Source organism: Peromyscus leucopus, chromosome 7, assembly GCF_004664715.2.
Source record: "Peromyscus leucopus breed LL Stock chromosome 7, UCI_PerLeu_2.1, whole genome shotgun sequence".
Classification (NCBI taxonomy): Eukaryota; Metazoa; Chordata; class Mammalia; order Rodentia; family Cricetidae; genus Peromyscus; species Peromyscus leucopus.
This window is the reverse complement of record NC_051069.1, coordinates 116194236-116210987: the sequence shown is the minus strand read 5'-3', so window position 1 is coordinate 116210987 and position 16752 is coordinate 116194236. Positions and strand designations below refer to the sequence as shown.

General features: G+C 50.7%; 1 protein-coding gene across 4 annotated transcripts in view; it reads right to left on the bottom strand.

Moving 5' to 3' along the window:
- Window positions 1–1494: 1494 nt before the first annotated feature.
- Window positions 1495–16752, bottom strand: part of Limk2 (LIM domain kinase 2) — a 69364-nt gene continuing 54106 nt past the window's right edge. For all 4 annotated transcript variants that reach the window (XM_028870696.2, XM_028870697.2, XM_037208137.1 and 1 more), the window contains 9 exons: window positions 14210–14396; window positions 13046–13132; window positions 10499–10630; window positions 10221–10277; window positions 7951–8016; window positions 6868–7042; window positions 6027–6082; window positions 5251–5408; window positions 1495–3124 (listed from right to left, as the gene is read on the bottom strand). In XM_028870696.2, coding sequence (XP_028726529.1) covers window positions 2980–3124; window positions 5251–5408; window positions 6027–6082; window positions 6868–7042; window positions 7951–8016; window positions 10221–10277; window positions 10499–10630; window positions 13046–13132; window positions 14210–14396 — 1063 coding nt within the window. In that variant the 3' untranslated portion in view covers window positions 1495–2979. The remainder of the gene's footprint in view (window positions 3125–5250; window positions 5409–6026; window positions 6083–6867; window positions 7043–7950; window positions 8017–10220; window positions 10278–10498; window positions 10631–13045; window positions 13133–14209; window positions 14397–16752) is intronic.

The window sequence follows — 16752 nt, the reverse complement described above, 5'->3', positions numbered from 1 at the left end:
GCTGGGAATGCTCCCCCAGTACCTGTCCATACCTATGCCTTCTCGAACACAGTGGCCCAGTCACTGGGAGGTAGTAAGAGCTGAACTGCTACGAACTGCAGCCTCCCCATCCACCCCCCACCACCACCCCTTGTCAAGGTCACCATGAATATCTTAAGGTTGAAACTACAAATTTGATCCCTTAAATCTTCTCTCCTTTAGTGTTCTTTCCAAGGTAGAGGAGTTAGGATGAACCCTCCCAACAGCTTTTGTTGGGGACTAGAAACAAGGGCAGTTGGCAATTCCACGCAGGCAGCCGAAGGAGAAACAGGTAGATGGGCTGCCTGGGGCTGAGGATGGTTCTTGCAGGTTGTTCCTAGGGTTAGGAGGGAAGCCACTGAGCTGGGAAGGGCTGAGTAGTGTGTGGGGCGTCTTCAAGTTTTAGCGGTGGACCTCAGTAACGGGTTAAGTTCTAGGTATATCCAGCCGGGGTGACCTTGCCCATGCTCAGACATTGCTCTAAATGTTTTCAGCAATGGGAACCTCAGGTCATCAGTTGTTTATATAGGGGCTAGATTCCACTCCTTTTTTTTTTTTTTTCTCGAGACAGGGTTTCTCTGTGTAGCTTTGCGCCTTTCCTGGAACTCACTTGGTAGCCCAGGCTAGCCTCGAACTCACAGAGATCCACCTGCCTCTGCCTCCGGAGTGCTGGGATTAAAGGCTTGCACCACCACTGCCTGGCTAGATTCCACTCTTAATCGGAAATTTTCAACCACATGATGCTTAGGAGAAATTATCTTTAGGTTTATAGAAAAATTTCTGGCTGTTGCCCTAGCTGGCCCGATGCTAAGAAGACTAGGCTGGCCTTGAATTCACGGTGATCTTTTAGCCTCTGCATCTCAAGTGCAGGTTTATAAACAGACTGCCACACTGGGCAGATGTAGGTTTGTTTTTGTGCCCAGGACCTCACCAAACAGTGGAATCACTTGGCCCAGTAGTCTGGTGTAGAAGCTTTGGAAGCAGAAGGCCCCTGAGGACTAGGTCAGCAGCTGAGAGCCAGGCCTAATAGCTTTGTGGGGCTAAAATAAGGTCATCGACCTGCTCCACAGAGGGGGCTGCATCGAGTGGCTGTGCATGACCTCTGAAGGTTTGCCATCTAGGGAAGGGGATTAGACTGGAGACGGAGAACTCCCTGATGTGAGGACTTACGTGGCTTGGGCCTCATGGTGGACAGATGACCGTGTTTCTTTAAAAAATTCTAAACAAAATTTGATGTGAATGTAAGTGCCTGAGAGTATATATGTGTACTACACGTGTGCAGGAGCCCACAGACGTAAGAGATGCTGAATACCCCTGGAACTGGAGTTACAGATGGTTATATGCCATCATGTGGATGCTGGGAACCTTGGTCCCAGTAATTGCAAGAGCAGTAATTGCGTTGAACGGCTTAATCTCTCCAACTCCTCCATGCTTCTGTAAGTCAGGCCCTAAGTTATTTTTCCACTCTCGGTCTCATCACTATGTTAACTGCTTAATTTATTTAGTCTGCTTCATGGCCCAGCAGGCCCGCCACTCCCACACTTGCTGGGACAGCTCGAGCGTAGCCAGTCACAGGAAGCTGACCCATGCCGGGAGTTCAGGATCCCCCACAGCAAGTTGGCAAACTCCACACACAGGTGCAGTCTCCATAGCAAGGCAGGTGGCCAGAGCTGACTGCCCACCTCACAATTCATCTTGTCTATATACAATAGTTCACATCTCACCCAACAGATAGAAGCTAGGAACAGCAATCACTCTCCCAATCCCCCCACCGGAACAACCCACCATACCTTGTATTTATAACCAAACCCAATCCCAAGTTGTTAAATACGGTGTGAGCTCCCACTTAGGAGATGGCGAACCTTGGTGAGCTGGAGAGTCCCTGGACACGTGGCAGCCAGGGGTGGAAGGTGCCCTGAGGGGTTCCAATGCCCGTGGCCCCGGAGTGTGGCTCAGGAAGTAAGAGCTGGACCAGCAACAAGGGAGGTAGAATCAAGAGGGCCCAGCTCAGGGAGCTCTCGTCATATCTCAGCTTTGGGACTCAACAGCCAACAATTCCTGTCCCAAGTTGCTGCCTGGACCAGACATGCCAGAGATGTGCAGTAGCTGCCACAAGGATGCCAAGGAACCGACGGGACTCCCCTTTCCCTGCTGAGACCCAGGGTTTGAGACAGACCACACTGGCCTCCAGAACCCATCTAGCATCAGACAATGTCTTGAGCTTTTGACTGAACCCAGCAGCCAGGAATGGGGCTTTGTAAAGGGCAGGAGCGCTCTCTTTCCAGCCCCGGCTTCTCGGGGCTTGTGTGGGGGACCGCTTGTTGAGACAGGGTGTTGAAGTGGAAACTCCCACACTCTGATGTGGGCCCTGGGGCTGGTGAGCAGAAACCAGTCTTTTTTCTGGATCCTGTGGGTTCCACCACATACTAAGAGACTCTTCAGAACCTGCTCCAGAGGGCAGGGCCTGGAGTGGGAGGAGAAATCACTACTGTCATTCCACGTGCTTTGAAGCTCCCAGTTCTGTGACTCACTACCGCTTGGAGTCCTGCACCGCGCTGGACCAGAGACTCCAGAGCCCTCCGGCCAGTTCATTCTGTCATCCTGCCCAGCAGGCCCAGGCCATGTTGATTAGTGTAAAGCTACAGCCTCCCAGAATCTCACTGCCACAAAGGTCCCAAGTGGTTCCTAGTAACAGACTCCTGGTCTAGAATCCAGGCTCTTTTATCTTCTTCACAGCTTTCAGGCGAGTGTCGGATTTACACAGTAACAGGCCCCAGCACCTGTGGAGAACTTGCCCTGCACCCGCACGCCTCCTGGGGAGGTAGTAGGGATGGCTTATTCTGCTTCTAAGCAAGCCGTCAATCCACAGGAAGCCTAGACAGTCCTGCTCCTAGCAAGGACAGGGCGCAGAGGGGGCAATGCTGGCCGTGGACTGTCCCCCTGCAGGGGGATGGACCAGGGCTAGGGTGGCGAGTCCCGGGTCAGGCCATACTCCATGCTCACAGTGTGGTCCAGTTCTTCCAGCTCTGCTGGCAGCGGGATGGCCAGCTCTCCCAGGTACAGAGACAGTGCCTCAAAGGAGTCCTCCAGCTTTGAGAAGGCCGGTCTACGACAAGAGAGAGGGAGAAGAAGATGAGCGTGGAAGGGAGGACGTGGGCCTGGGTCTCAGCTATTTCCTGGTTCTATGACCTCAGGCAAACAATTTAGCCTCTTGCTGTAAATATGAAAGGTAACACTGTGAGGAGTCTAGCCGGGCTAGAGGTCCTGGCTTAAGGCAAAAACATGCACAGAGAAAAGAAGTCCTTTCTTGTCTTAAGAGTACAGGCAACAATCAAAGGTAGGATTGGACTTTTGTGCTTATTAAAAGAAAATTTGGGTGCTGGTGATGTGGCCCCCTTGGTACAGTGCTTACTTATCACCCACAAAGCCCTGAGTTCAATTCTCAGCATTTTAATTTGGCCATAATGGTGCACACCTATTGTCCTAGCGTGTAGGAGGTAGAAGACGGTCAGAAGTTCAAGGTCATCTTCAATTATATATATCTGATTTGAACTAGCCTGGACTACATGAGATGCTATCTCAAAAACAAATCTGCAAACAACAGAAAGATTGTGAGGCTCCCCAAAAGGACATGTGGCAGGGATGGGAGGACCCAACGACCTGTCCCATGTTAGGCAAGAGCGCTATCCCCAAGCCGCATCCTTGGCTCCTATGGCAGGGAGAGGGAATGGCTCACACAGGCTCACAGTTAGTAGGAGCCACAGTTAGTAGTAGTTCCATGTTTGATGGAACTGTTCTGGAAGGATTAGGACGTGTGGCCTTGTTGGGGCGGGTGTGTCACTGGGTTTTGGGGTTTCAAAAGCCCGAGCCAGACCCTGCTTGTGGATCAGATAAGGCTCTAGTGTCATGCCTACCTGCCTGGCGCCACACTCCCCTCCATGATGACAGTGGACTCACCTCTGAAACCGTAAGCAAACCCCCAACTAAAAGCGTTCTTTTATAAGTTGCCTTGGTCATGGTGGTTTTTTTTTTTTTTTTTTTTTTTCGAGACAGGGTTTCTGTAGCTTTACGCCTTTCCTGGATCTCACTCTGTAGACCAGATTGGCCTCGACCTCACAAAGATCCGCCTCCCTCTGCCTCCCCCAGTGCTGGGATTAAAGGCGTGTGCTACCACCACCCCGTGGTCATGGTGTTTTATCATAGCAAAGGAAAAGTAACTAAGGCAGCTTCTAAGTCTGTTTTTATTATTCAAAGTTAGATGCTTTATGTACAGGCACCATGGTCCTTCCCTAAGTACCTCCTCTTCAGGTGTAGGGGGTGTGCACCTGCCTATGTGGTACTGGGGGTAGAACCCAGGGCCCTGGATAGTCTAGGCATGTGCTGTACAGAGTGATATCCCCACCCTCTCCCCCTTTAGACAGGGTCTCACTATGTAGCTCTGGTTGTCTTGGAACTTGGTATGGACCAGGCTAGCCGTGAACTCAGAGGTCCACTTGCCTCTGCCTTCTGCGTGCTGGGATTAAAGGTGTATTCCACCTCGCCCAGCTGGCCTTGAACTGATCCCCTTCCTCTAACTCCCAAGTCCTGGCACCAGAGGTGTTTACCACCATGCCTGATTTTATACAATGCTAGGGATCACACCTAAGGCTTCATGCATTCTAGCCAAGTACAACACTACTGACCTACACCCCAGCCCCTATTTTAACAATTATAAGCAAATTTTTGAGATGAGAGTCCCACGATAGAAAATTAATCATTTTTATGTGTTTTGAAGGTGTGCGGGTGAGTGGAGCATCTGTTCACGTGTGCTCGCTCGGGGTGCAACCCAGGAGCTGGCACATGTCCGGCAAGTCCTTTCTGCCCCTCAGTCACACCACCAGTCCCCGTGGTTTCCTCTTGTCTTCCACTCCCGGAGGCGAGAACTGAACCCATGGCCCCACTCATTCCAGACAAACACTATCACGGACCCACATGCCTAGCCCAGATTTTTTTTTTTAAACAGCTGCTTTTAATGTCTGACTCCATCTTGTCCAGCTCACTTTCTACTAAGCTACCTCTTTTTCCCTCCCAGCGTGGCATGTCAGAGCTGTCAGGGGGCTTCGGCGGTTAGCAGTTTACTCTCAAGCTCAAAGTTTCTGCCACTGCTTGTGCCAGGAAAGGGCCTGGGATGACCTAAAGCAAGCGTCTCGGGACCTTAGGGCTGGGAGCTGCGAGGAAGGAGGAGACACCAACCTGCTCTCAGGCTCCAGTTTGCAGCAGATAGCAGCCAGGGGGAAGAAGGCTGGGGGGCAGTCTGTTGGGACAAACTTCTCCCAGAAAAGCTTTACATTGAGGCCGAAGTCCAGTGTGCGGGGCAGGCAATCAGGATCAGCATACACCTGCCCAATGATCTGCGGGCAAGAAGACAGTTGCTTATGATGGTCTACAGAGGCTGCACACACATGGCAGAAGGGGATGCTCTTAGAGACAGAGAAGCAGGAGTAGCAAAGATCTACGCTAGAGGACAGCCTCTTCATGCAGCTAATCTAGACCTCTCCACGCACTGGGAATCCGGTTACTGAGGAGGGTTTAGAAGAGGCCCCCCTGCAGCAGAAGCAATGTTGGTAACTAGTACCCGAAAGCTGGAAGCGTCCATTGATCCCACCCTGCCCATGTCCCTCTGTAGCCATGTCCTGTACCAGGGCAAGGCTCTACAGGGTAAGAGGCTGGGTTTGATTGGCATCAGCATAATTTTCTGTAGATGACAGATACTCTATTGCTATCTACTGAACGAAGCAACTCTGTAGAAAACTTTTCACTATTTTAACCATCGTTTGACTCTCCTCTCCCATTCATAACTTTGCAGGAGTCACAAAAGCTCTCTAATGTGTCTACTTGACTAAGTGCTTTGAGAGATACTGAGCTATGCTGCAGCTAACTACTGATTCTGTGGCAAGCTATTCCCTTCTAGGAGAGAAGCCTAGATCCGAGGCAGGCAGGGCTGCTGGGGACTCTGAGCCAGAGCTCACCTCACAGAGAACGATCCCAAAAGAGAAGACGTCCACCGTCTCGTCGTAGCTCTTGCCTTGGGGAAGAAAGGAAAGCAGGCCTAAGGTCAGGTCTCTTACCTGATCTGCACTGGGTCAAGCCAAGCCCCAGCCAAGAACTAGGGTAGGACATCCCCAGAGGCATCCCAAGATGGGCCATCTCTTGGAAATCATCCTTCCAGTCCTGGGTGGCCTTCTTTGTAACACACATTATTCAGGATGCAACTGTATGGCATAAAGAACTGCACCCAGGTTCAGGTGCATCCAGGTAAACACCTCTGATGCCAGGACTTGGGAGTTAGGAAGGGGATCAGTTCAAGGCCAGCTGGGCGAGGTAGAATACACCTTTAATCCCAGCACGCAGAAGGCAGAGGCAGGTGGACCTCTGAGTTCACAGCTAGCCTGGTCCATACCGAGTGTGCATACATGAGCCAGCTGTAGGCTCACAGGCAAGCCACTGAAGGGCTGTTTCCAACCATTGCAGAAGCCTGGCAACCCACTGCTTTTCAAGAATGTGGGGCGGCATCCACCAGGGGGCACCACAATTCAGTTCTTGGTCTGGAGAGAGCAGACTAAAGCTGGAACACCAAAAGGCTTTGAGACAAACGCTAGTCAGACCTCACCTGATGCCCAGGATGGCATGCTGCCACGGCTCAGTTTGGAAAGAAGGAATTTACGAGGCCTGGTTTGCCAAGGCTAAATCACCCATCCCCTTTCTCTAATGGTCTGTCCTTACGACCGGCTTCTCCAGCTGATGGCACTCAATTTAATACAGGGCTCCTGTCTTCTCTCTGGCTCTTCCCTCCAGGAACTCAGAACTCACCATTCAGCATCTCAGGGGCCATCCAGTAGGGGTTTCCCACCACAGTGTAGCGCTTCTTGCGGTCACTCTTTCGTAAGGTGCGTTTCTTGGTGGTGGCCTTCTCTACTGGGGGCCTTTTCCTCTCTTCCACGATAAGACGCGACAGTCCAAAGTCTGCTACCACCACAGTCTTGTCCTGACAGGATAAGGGCCAGGTCAGCACCTGGGAGAACATTCTCTAACCTGTCCCTGGGGTGTGGGCATGGGCAAGAAGGGCCACTAACCAGGGAAGGGAAGTTACATTGCAAAGGAGGGTCACTCCAGAAAGCTCTACAGAGGCAGTGGCTGGGCCTTTGGGGCTTTTCTCTATCAGTCTGGTATCTGCTCACAGCAGATTCCAAGTTAAGGAGGGAGGAGCCCTGGACAGGTGACGCTCTGGGAGCCTTGTGAGCGCAACGCAGGTGGGTCAGGCTTTTGTCTTGTTCTTAAAAAAGGACTTGGGGTTGCCAGCACAGGTTAAGAGAAAAGGTCAGGCAAAAGACTTGGGGGGGGGGGTTGTGGAGTAGTCATGTGACAGGGGGTTAAGAGTCTCTTGATTGGCTCAGAGGGAACTAACTCAGCGGGAGACACAGCTTTGGAAACTGTGACTGAGGGCTGGGGAGGGATGCCGGCCTCAACTGGCTACTGCGGCTCAGGATGCTGCAGGTGTCAGTGTTGGAAAATGGGGCCGGCAACCGTTTGAGGGGCCTGTTACGGGGCAAGGCCAGGAATGGGCTGGAGCTCTACATATACAAGGAATGCAGCCCCTATCCCCACCCCACCCCGACACACTAAAAGGATTGAGCCCAGGGCCTCCTGTCTGCTAGACAAGCAAGCTAATCCTTTTTAATAAAATGATTTCAAGGACTGCTACTGGGGGGTGGTGGTGGGGGTAAACTGTTCCTGCATGTGTGCACTCGCTTGAGAGCTCCCGGAAGACAGGGGTGGGCACAAGGTACTGGAGGTAGCAGAAAGCCCGAACCCGAAGAAGCCCTTAGGTGGTGTGTCTGGTCTAAAGGTAGAGGGACAGCTCCAGACAGCTCAGGCCAGGACCGTGGGACGTACCAACTTGATAAGACAGTTGTGCGAGTTCAGATCGCGGTGGATGATGCACATGGAGTGCAAATACGCCTGTAACAGAAGCGGGAACCATGGAGCCATGCAGACCCTGGCTCTGGAGCGGGGCCGAGGAGCCGTTCTCCCAGGCCACGCCTGCCCAGCTTCCCCTCCCCCAACCCCCAGCCACTCTAGTGTCTCCCGGCCCAGCCCGTTCAGCTTCCCATTCCCCGCCCCCCCCCCCAGGCACGCTTGTGTCCCAACACCAGCAGAAAGCTGTCAGCTCCTGCCCAGGTTTCCCCTAGTCTTCAACTCTACTGGCCTCTGAGCCCCGCCCCCCATCCTTTTTACTTAGATTGAGGCAATCTAAAGCGAGCACCCTCAAACACATTGCTCCTTCCTCCTCCTCCTCCAGTGTCTGGCTTCAGCCACTTTGGATCTTTCCTGTCTGTGATGAGGAAGAAGTGACCTCCTGACTCACCTCCCCTGAGACTCCATCCTCCTTCTGTCTGTACCGTAGCCCCTCCCCTCTTCCTGTCCAAATGTTTCTAAACTAGTTTTGCTAAACATTCTCGTCACTCTTAGAAGCTTTTTTCTTTCTCTTTCTCCTGTTGTTGTAGAAGGTGACACTGTCCCCTTCCCTAACCCCGTATATACGGCCTCACTGTTCCCAGGCCCACAGAGCTCTTCCTATAGCCGTAACACATGGTCTGGCTGCCTGCCAAACCTCTCCTCAAAGGCTGTCTATACCTCTCGTGTTCGTTCCCCCGAGACCCTTTGTGTGTTTGAGTTTCCCTTCCAGCCTCAACAGGGTCAGCCCTTTCAAAGCCATCTTTTTTTTTTTTTTTTTTTTTTTTTTTTTTTTTTTTTTTTTTTAAAGGTTTTCTTTTCAAGACAAGGTTTCTCTGTGTAGTTCTGACTGTCCTGGAACTCACTTTGTAGACCAGGCTGGCCTCAAACACAGCGATCCGCCTGCCTCTGCCTCCCGAGTGCTGGGATAAAAGGTGTGGGTCACAACTGCCCAGAACAAAACCATCTTTTCATATGCTGACCACACCGCTACTGTCTGTATACCTCTTCTGTCCCACAGCTCGAGCTGCCCCTTCCCTTCAGATAACTAGGTGACCACCCCCAAATTCCTGCCCAAGAGATGATGGGAAGTTCTGCTGACAGATCAACCTCCACAGGCAACACCTGCAGCTCTCCCAAACCAGCCCGTTTGGTAAGTGACGTCACCAGTCTAGGGACCATGAGGCTACCTGACTGCTACCCTTACAGCCACCCCTCACTGCCAAGCAGTCTCTCCGCTGACTCCACCCTGCCGCCCCACTGCCATTACCTTTAATTACACAGACCTGAAATGTTTCGGTGGCCTCGAACCTAGTCTCTCTGCTTAAGGCTTCCTCAGTGCCACCCCAACACCTCGGCAATAGCCCAGCTCTGTTCCAACCCCCTGGTCTTCCTGACGACCTGTCAAGTCTAGAATCCTTAGCTCGCTCACACACACACACACACACACACACACACACACGCATGCACGCACACACACACGTCTCTACTGCCCTCCAGCCTACTGTTCCAGACTGATACTGTGTGAGCCCCCATGTGAGAAGCAGTGCTAAAATTTCAGGGGTAGGGCCACACGGACAAGCCCAGGATCCCAGCCCTGACCCTCTCTACCCCACTTCTCAACTGGAAACAGAGGTTATCGGAGGAATAAACACATGCCTGCGTGCCATCCCTCAGCACAGTGCCTGCCTTGTGGAAGCATTCATCCATTAGGACTCGTCACTTGTGAGGACTGTTGGACTCATTCCCATAATACTCTCCATTCACCTTCTTCTCTCTTCCCAGGGCTTTGCTGCTGTTATTACTAAAAGTTGGGGCCTCTTTGTCAATAGAGTTTAATCTACTTCTGACTCACTCTTCCAAATTCATCTAGAACCTGTTTCTTCCTCCTCCTATTACCTATGCAGTGAGGTACTGTGTTTATCAAGGCCCTCAGCACCCCACCACCTCTTTGACAGCAAGGTCAGGGTACCTTGTGCTATGGTTTGCCCTGTTCATGCCTTGTTTGCCATTAAAAAGATTTGGAATCCTTGGAGAATAGGATTGCTGGCTGAAAGACAGTAGCTGGCCAAAATTCCCTTGGCATTGAAAGAAACTCAATAAAGAGCAGCTGAATGTTCTGTCCCACAAGATGGGCACCTGGCTTCCCGAGCAGCCCACAATCCCTGCCCCTTGCTCTACCCATGTGCAAGGCTTTTGGTAGGACTCACCATTCCAGAGGAGATGCCTTTGGCAAACCTGACCTTCTGTTGCCAGGGAAACGGGTCCTGCAGGGTAGGAAAATGTCCATAAGAGGTGTCCTCTCCAGCTCATGGTATGGACTCCATAGGTCAGCATGTGTGCCATAGAAACCTTCCAGTCCCTCCCAGTATACTCCTTTGAGGGCAAAGCAAGGTCCCTCTGACCCTCAAGGTTCCAGAGTAATGGGCACAGGTGTCCCTTTGATAACCCACCAAGGCTCTTCGTGACTACGGGATCACGTGCTCACCACATTGCGCAGAAAGTCCTTCAGTGTGCCCCCCTCAATGTACTCTGTCAGCAGATTCAGCTTCTTGTCCTTGTACAGAACACCGATGAACTTGAGCACATTAGGGTGGTCCAGGCTTCGCATCACTTTCACCTGAGGGTGGGGGACAGGGAGAAGACCATCACACAAACGGGACAGCCTCCTAGGTTTTACACCCTGGGCCTTGCTTTCCTAGGAGGTGCTCTGGGAACTAGGGCAGGAGGGCCCAAGAATGAGACAAAGGCCTGTGGTGACGGAGTAGGAGACACCGGGACCACTGGTGTCCCCAGCTGCAGCTCCCGAAGGAGGGAGGGGCCGTAGAAAGCAGATGTGCACGGGATGGGTATCTGTTCCCTGGAGCCCACTTCAGTGTTCTTGGTGGTGATCCTAACAGCATGTTTTTAAACTGGTGTGTTCATGCCCATCACCCCATAACCTGAATTGCACCCTTACATTGGCTAGTCCTGTCTTTAGCAAGTGTTCATGGATGCCAATGGAGAAGGGACTTTCCACTCACTCGTTTTCTTTTCTTTCTTTCTTCCTTTCTTTCTTTTCTTTCTTTCTTTCTTTTCTTTCTTTCTTTCTTTCTTTCTTTCTTTCTTTCTTTCTTTCTTTCTTTCTTTCTTTCTCTCTCTTTTTCTTTCTCTCTCTCTCTGTCTCGCTCTCTCTTTCTTTCTCTCTCATTCTCTTTCTTTCTTTCTTTCTTTCTTTCTTTCTTTCTTTCTTTCTTTCTTTCTTTCTTTCTTTCTTTCTCTTTCTTTCTTTTCCTCTCTCTCTCTCTCTCTCTCTCTCTCTCTCTCTCTCTCTCTCTCTCCTCCCTCTCTCTCCCTCTCTGTCTCGCTCTCTCTCTCTTTCTCTGTCTCTCCCTCTTACTTATTTACTTACTTATTTTGGTTTTTCGAGACAGAGTTTCTTTGCATAGCCCTGGCTGTCCTGGAACCTGCTCTGTTACCAGGCTGGCCTCGAACTTACCTGCCTGCTTCTTTAAAGGCATGTGCCACCACCACTCAGCTCTTTTTTATTTATTTTTAAAAAATAATTATTTATTTAATGTGCACTGGTATTTTGCCTGTATATACTCTGTGTGAGGGTGTTGGATCCCCTAGAACTGGAGTCACAGATGGTTGTGAGCTGCCATGTGGGTGCTGGGGTTGAACTCAGGTCCTTTGGAAGAATAGCTAGTGCTCTTAACTGCTAAGCCATCTCTCCAGCCCCCTCTTTTTTATTTTTATTTTTTAAAGACAAGGTCTTTCTATATATCTTTGGCTGGCTTGGAGCTCACTATGTAGACAAGGCTGGCCTTGAACTCAGAGATCTGCCTGCCTCTGAGGGTGCCGGGATAAAAAGTGTGCATTACCACACCTGGATCTTCCCTCACACTTTAAAATAACGGCTGAGGGCTGGGGAGACTGGCCGCCCTTACAGATGACCCCGGTTCAATCCCTAGCACTCACTGTCCATAACTCCAGTCCCATGGGATCTGATGCCCTCTTCTGGTGTGTATATATACATGCAGAAAAAACATCATACACATAAAATAAATAATAATAATAAAAAGAGTGAGACAAAAATCAACCTTTAGTTCTTTAAAAAAAATAAAATAGTGGCCAGGCAGTGGTGGCACATGTCTTTACTTCCAGCACTCAGGGGGCAGAGGCGGATCCTCTGTGAGTTCAAGGTCAGCCTAGGCTACAGAGTGAGTTCCAGGAAAGGCTCCAAAGCTACAGAGAAACCCTGTCTCGAAAAACAAAACAAAACAAAACAAAACAAAAAAACAAAAAAAAAAACCAAACAAACAAAAAAACTAAATAAATAAATAGGTAAATAGATAAATAAATAAAATGGTGGTTGAAACTAAATTTCTCTCTCTTCCCCTTCATTCTCCCCCACCCCATCCCTGCTTCCTGTCTCTCCCCTCTCCTCTGTCTCTTGAACTCAGAGCCTTGTGCCTGCTTTGCTGGCACTCAGTTACTGAGTGACTCCCTAGCCCAACCCTTATTCATTTATAACTTATTTTATGTGTATGAGTGTTTGGCCTCCATGTATGTGTGTGTACCACGTGTGCGCTGGGTGCTGGAGAAGGTCAGTGTGGCCATCAGATCCCCTAGAACTGGACTTAGGGATAGTTGTGAGCTGCCATGTAGGTGCTGAGAACAGAACCTAGGTCCTCCGTGTGAACAAGTGCTCTTAACTGCTGAGCCATCTCTCCAGTCCCTCCCCACTTTTATTTTCTGTTTTGAGATAACCTCATTATGTTGCCCAGGCTAGCCTTGAACTTGCAATCGTCCGGCCTCAGCCCCCTGGGCGGCTGGAGCGGCAGGCCTGGGCTACTAGGTCTGGCAGCCAAGTTTTCTTTCCCTTCTACAACAGAGACAACCAACTTCCCACACTCCACTTTCTCTTTTGGACAGGGCCTCCCTCGTGTTACCACATCTGGCCTGGGTTTGCTCTCGGGCTCACGTGAGCCTCTTGCCTCAGCCCCTCAAGTAGCTACGTAGGCCTGATGGAAAGTCCAAACCCACTTCTCACCTCAGTCAGGAAAGTCTTCTGTGTTTCCTCATCGCAGCGTATTAACTCCTTCATGACCATCACTTTGCCGGTGGCTTTGTGAGTCACCTACGGGAAGGGCCAGTGTTAACAGTGCAGAGACCAGAGACAGTTCTGGAGAAACTGTGAAAATCTGTGGGCTCGGTGGTAGAGAACTTGGCTGGCATGCTCAAGGTCCAGGGTTTGACTTCCAGGGGGGAAAAGGGGGGGGAAAAAAACAAAGGAAATCTCTGTGGTGCCCCCTTTTTCTTGGAGGACACACTGAGCCCCACCAGATCGCCCAGAGATCGTGTATGGAGACACAGCACGGGACAATAAGGACTCTGTGTCTTCTCCCCTAGAACGCTGGCATGCATAAAGGAAAGCCAGGACTCTAGAAAAGGAAACTGAGGAAGGACAGGAGGGCACAGTGCCAAGCCAAGCAGAAGCAGGGGTTTTGCTCATCTGGCACAGGAGCGAGTCCCCCGGGTGAATAGAGTCTGGGGGGCAGGGTGTCCGTGCCACAGACATGCACCAGGGAGCTGCGTGGGTCAGAGGTGAGCCTTCCAGCCCTGCTACCTGGAAAGCTGAGACACTCTGCTTACCTGACCCCCCCTCCCAGCTCTCAGCAGAGGAGGAGAGAAAGAGAGAAAGGTTAGTTCCCAAGTTCACCAGGGCAGCAGGAGCCTTTCCCCTGGAGCATGCCCTGCCCTGAAGCCTCTGGGCACCTAACACACCCTCACTGACTGGTGACGTGAGGACCAGAGCCCAGGCTCACCACAGCAGCGATGCTGCCCTAAGGTGGCTGTGAGGAACAGAAAGGGCACCTGGGACACCAACACTCATAGCCAAGACAGCAGGTGTCCTATAGGGTTGCAGTGTGGCACTGTAAGGTGAACTCGCTGGAAAAAAAAGTAAGAGGCCTCGAAAGATGGCTCAGCAGGCAAAGGAACTTGCCATACAAGCCTGATGACCAGAACTGGACCCCAGAACACAGGCAAAGGCAGGAGAGAACAGACCCCTCACAGTTGGCCTCTGGCCTCCATATGTGTGCCATGGCCCTATGGCACGTGCATGTCCCCACACAAACATCACACACACAATACAACAAAGACAAGGTAAAGGACGCGGTGGCGGCCGAAGGGGGCAGCTGCTGCCTGTGCTCACCTTGATGGCCTGCCCAAAGAAGCCCTTCCCCAGGACCTCCCCGTGGATCAGGTCACAGGGCCGGAAGATCTGCTGTGAGTAGCTGCTGGAGCAGCGTAGGGATTCCGAGCGGCTGATGTCACGGCTGAGGAGCAGAGGCTCTTTGGGGGAGCTGGGGCCAGGAGACTTGGAGATGCTGTTACTGCGCCTGAGGATGAGGAAATGATGAGGGCAGGAGAGGCCGTCTTTAGAGACCAGGCAAGACGCCACAACAGGAGGACGCTCATGTGATCATCCCAGGGTTTGTAGTTTAGATGGGACCACTGGGGGAGGGGGATCTTACATCAGACAGATGTGCTATTTGGGGGCTGCAGACAGTATTAATCACAGTAAAAGTACATTCAAAATGGGAAAGACCAGAGGGATATCTCAGTGGCGAATTATCTGCCTAGCATGTGTGCCGCCCTGGATTCCATAGCTAGCTGTGTGTGTGTGTGTGTGTGTGTGTGTGTGTGTGTGCGTGTGTGTGTGTGTGTGTGTGTGAACACTAAGGACTTCACATAGATGATTCACTAGAGTCTACTAGCTTATACTCCAGACATAACAACTGTAGACAGCAATCCACTCCTGCTTGATTCAAGGTACCATAAAGTGATAGAAGGCTCCATCCACAAAAGGGGCGGGGAGGGGGGGGCAAATGGCATTTTAGAGCCAATTTTGCATAGATCTGTATCTGCCTATAATTCCTTATATCTTAAATTAATAAACATTTATGATTTTTACGGCAATAAAGCCACTGTATTGACATTTGCAAAAGTAGCCAGTTACAGTAACGGTTGGTGACTGGTTCGACTTACGGGAGGCTGACCCTGTGGGCCGACCCTGAAGGCTGACACTGTCCTGCGCTGCCAGCCCCTGCTCCTGCTCCCCTCTGTGCTTCCTCACACTTACATGCCCAAAGTGCACACAGTGAGCTGCCTTTTCCTGCAGGAGGCCCTTCGAGTTATCTGCGCAGCTCTCAGCCCGCACACATCTTCCCTTTCCCAGCCCCTCTGCCCTTCGGTGCTTTGCCTCGGGAGGTGGTGTTTCCAACAGAAGCCAGACAACAGGACCTGACTGACTCAGCTCATCTGAGCAGGGAGTGGAGAAAGTATCTGGTTCCCACTTGTTCTAACGGTATGTCACACTTCTGGAGTGCTGGCCTGGTGCTGGGCAACCCTGTCTCCTTTGCCACATTTAACTCTTATAGAACCAAAGGGACAGCCACCTTTAATTGCAACCCCACCCCACCACAGATGCAGAAACAGGGTAAGACATAAAATGAATGTTATGCTCATTTCTGTCTGAGAACACGCTGCTTCTGAATCCGGTCCTCTAAGTCGCCTACTTGGGGCTCACACACAGGATAACTGTTGCCCTCCACAGGCTTTGCCGACTTTGGGTAAGGGGGTATTTGTCCTCAAGTCTTAAAACACTTGTATTCGACAGGACACAGTAGTGCCTTTAACTCAATCCTCAGGAGGCAGAGGCAGGCAGATCTCTCTGAGTTTGAGGCTAGCCTGGTCTATAAAATCCCAGGTCAGCCAGGGCTACATAGTAAGATCCTGTCTCAAAAACAAAGTACTGGCTGGCTGGTGGTGGTGCATGCCTTTAATCCCAGCACTTGGGAGGCAGAGGTAGGCAGATTTCTGTGAGTTCGAGGTCAGCTTGGTCTACAGAGTAAGTTCCAGGACAGTCAGGGCTACACAGAGAAACCCTGTCTCAAAAAAACCAAAAACAAACAAACAAAAAACAAAAACAACACAACAAAAAAAAAAACAAAACCCAAAAAAGCAAAGGGCTAGAGAAACGGCTCAGTGTTTAAGAGCACTGGCTGTTCTTTCAGAAGATCAGGGTTCAATTCCCAGCACCCACATGGCAGCTCTTAACTGCCTATAACTCCAGTTCCAGGGGATCTGACACCTTCACACACACATACATGCAGGCAAAACACGAATGCACATGAGATAAAAATAAACTATTAAATCAACAAAAACAAACCACAACACCCAACAATGCTGCTGCCTCTCCCTATTCGGTCATCTCTCTCTTTTCTTATCTTTCTGAGACAGGGTTTCTCTGTGTAGCCCTGGCTGTCTTGGAACTCACTCTGTAGACCAGGCTGGCCTTGAACTCAGAGATCCGCCTGCCTCTGCCTCCTGAGTGCTGGGATCAAAGGCATGAGCCACCGCCACCTGGCATTTGTTTATCTGTCTTCACTATATATATATATATAATATATATATTATATATATATATAATATATATTATATATATTATACTTACTTGAGCCTATTTGTTTCTGTTTCCACCTATGAGCCCCATATTCCCCCATGTTGGATTTTAAAGATTTTTGGCATTACAATTTCCTGTCTTTTTTCAGTTTCCTTGTGTAGCCTTGGCTGTCCTAGAACTCACTCTGTGGACCAGGCTGGCCTTGAACTCACGTAGTTCTGCCTGCCTCTGCCTCCCGAGGGCTCTAGCTTGAGTTGAATGGATAAAGCCGGACCCTATTTCGGTGAGAG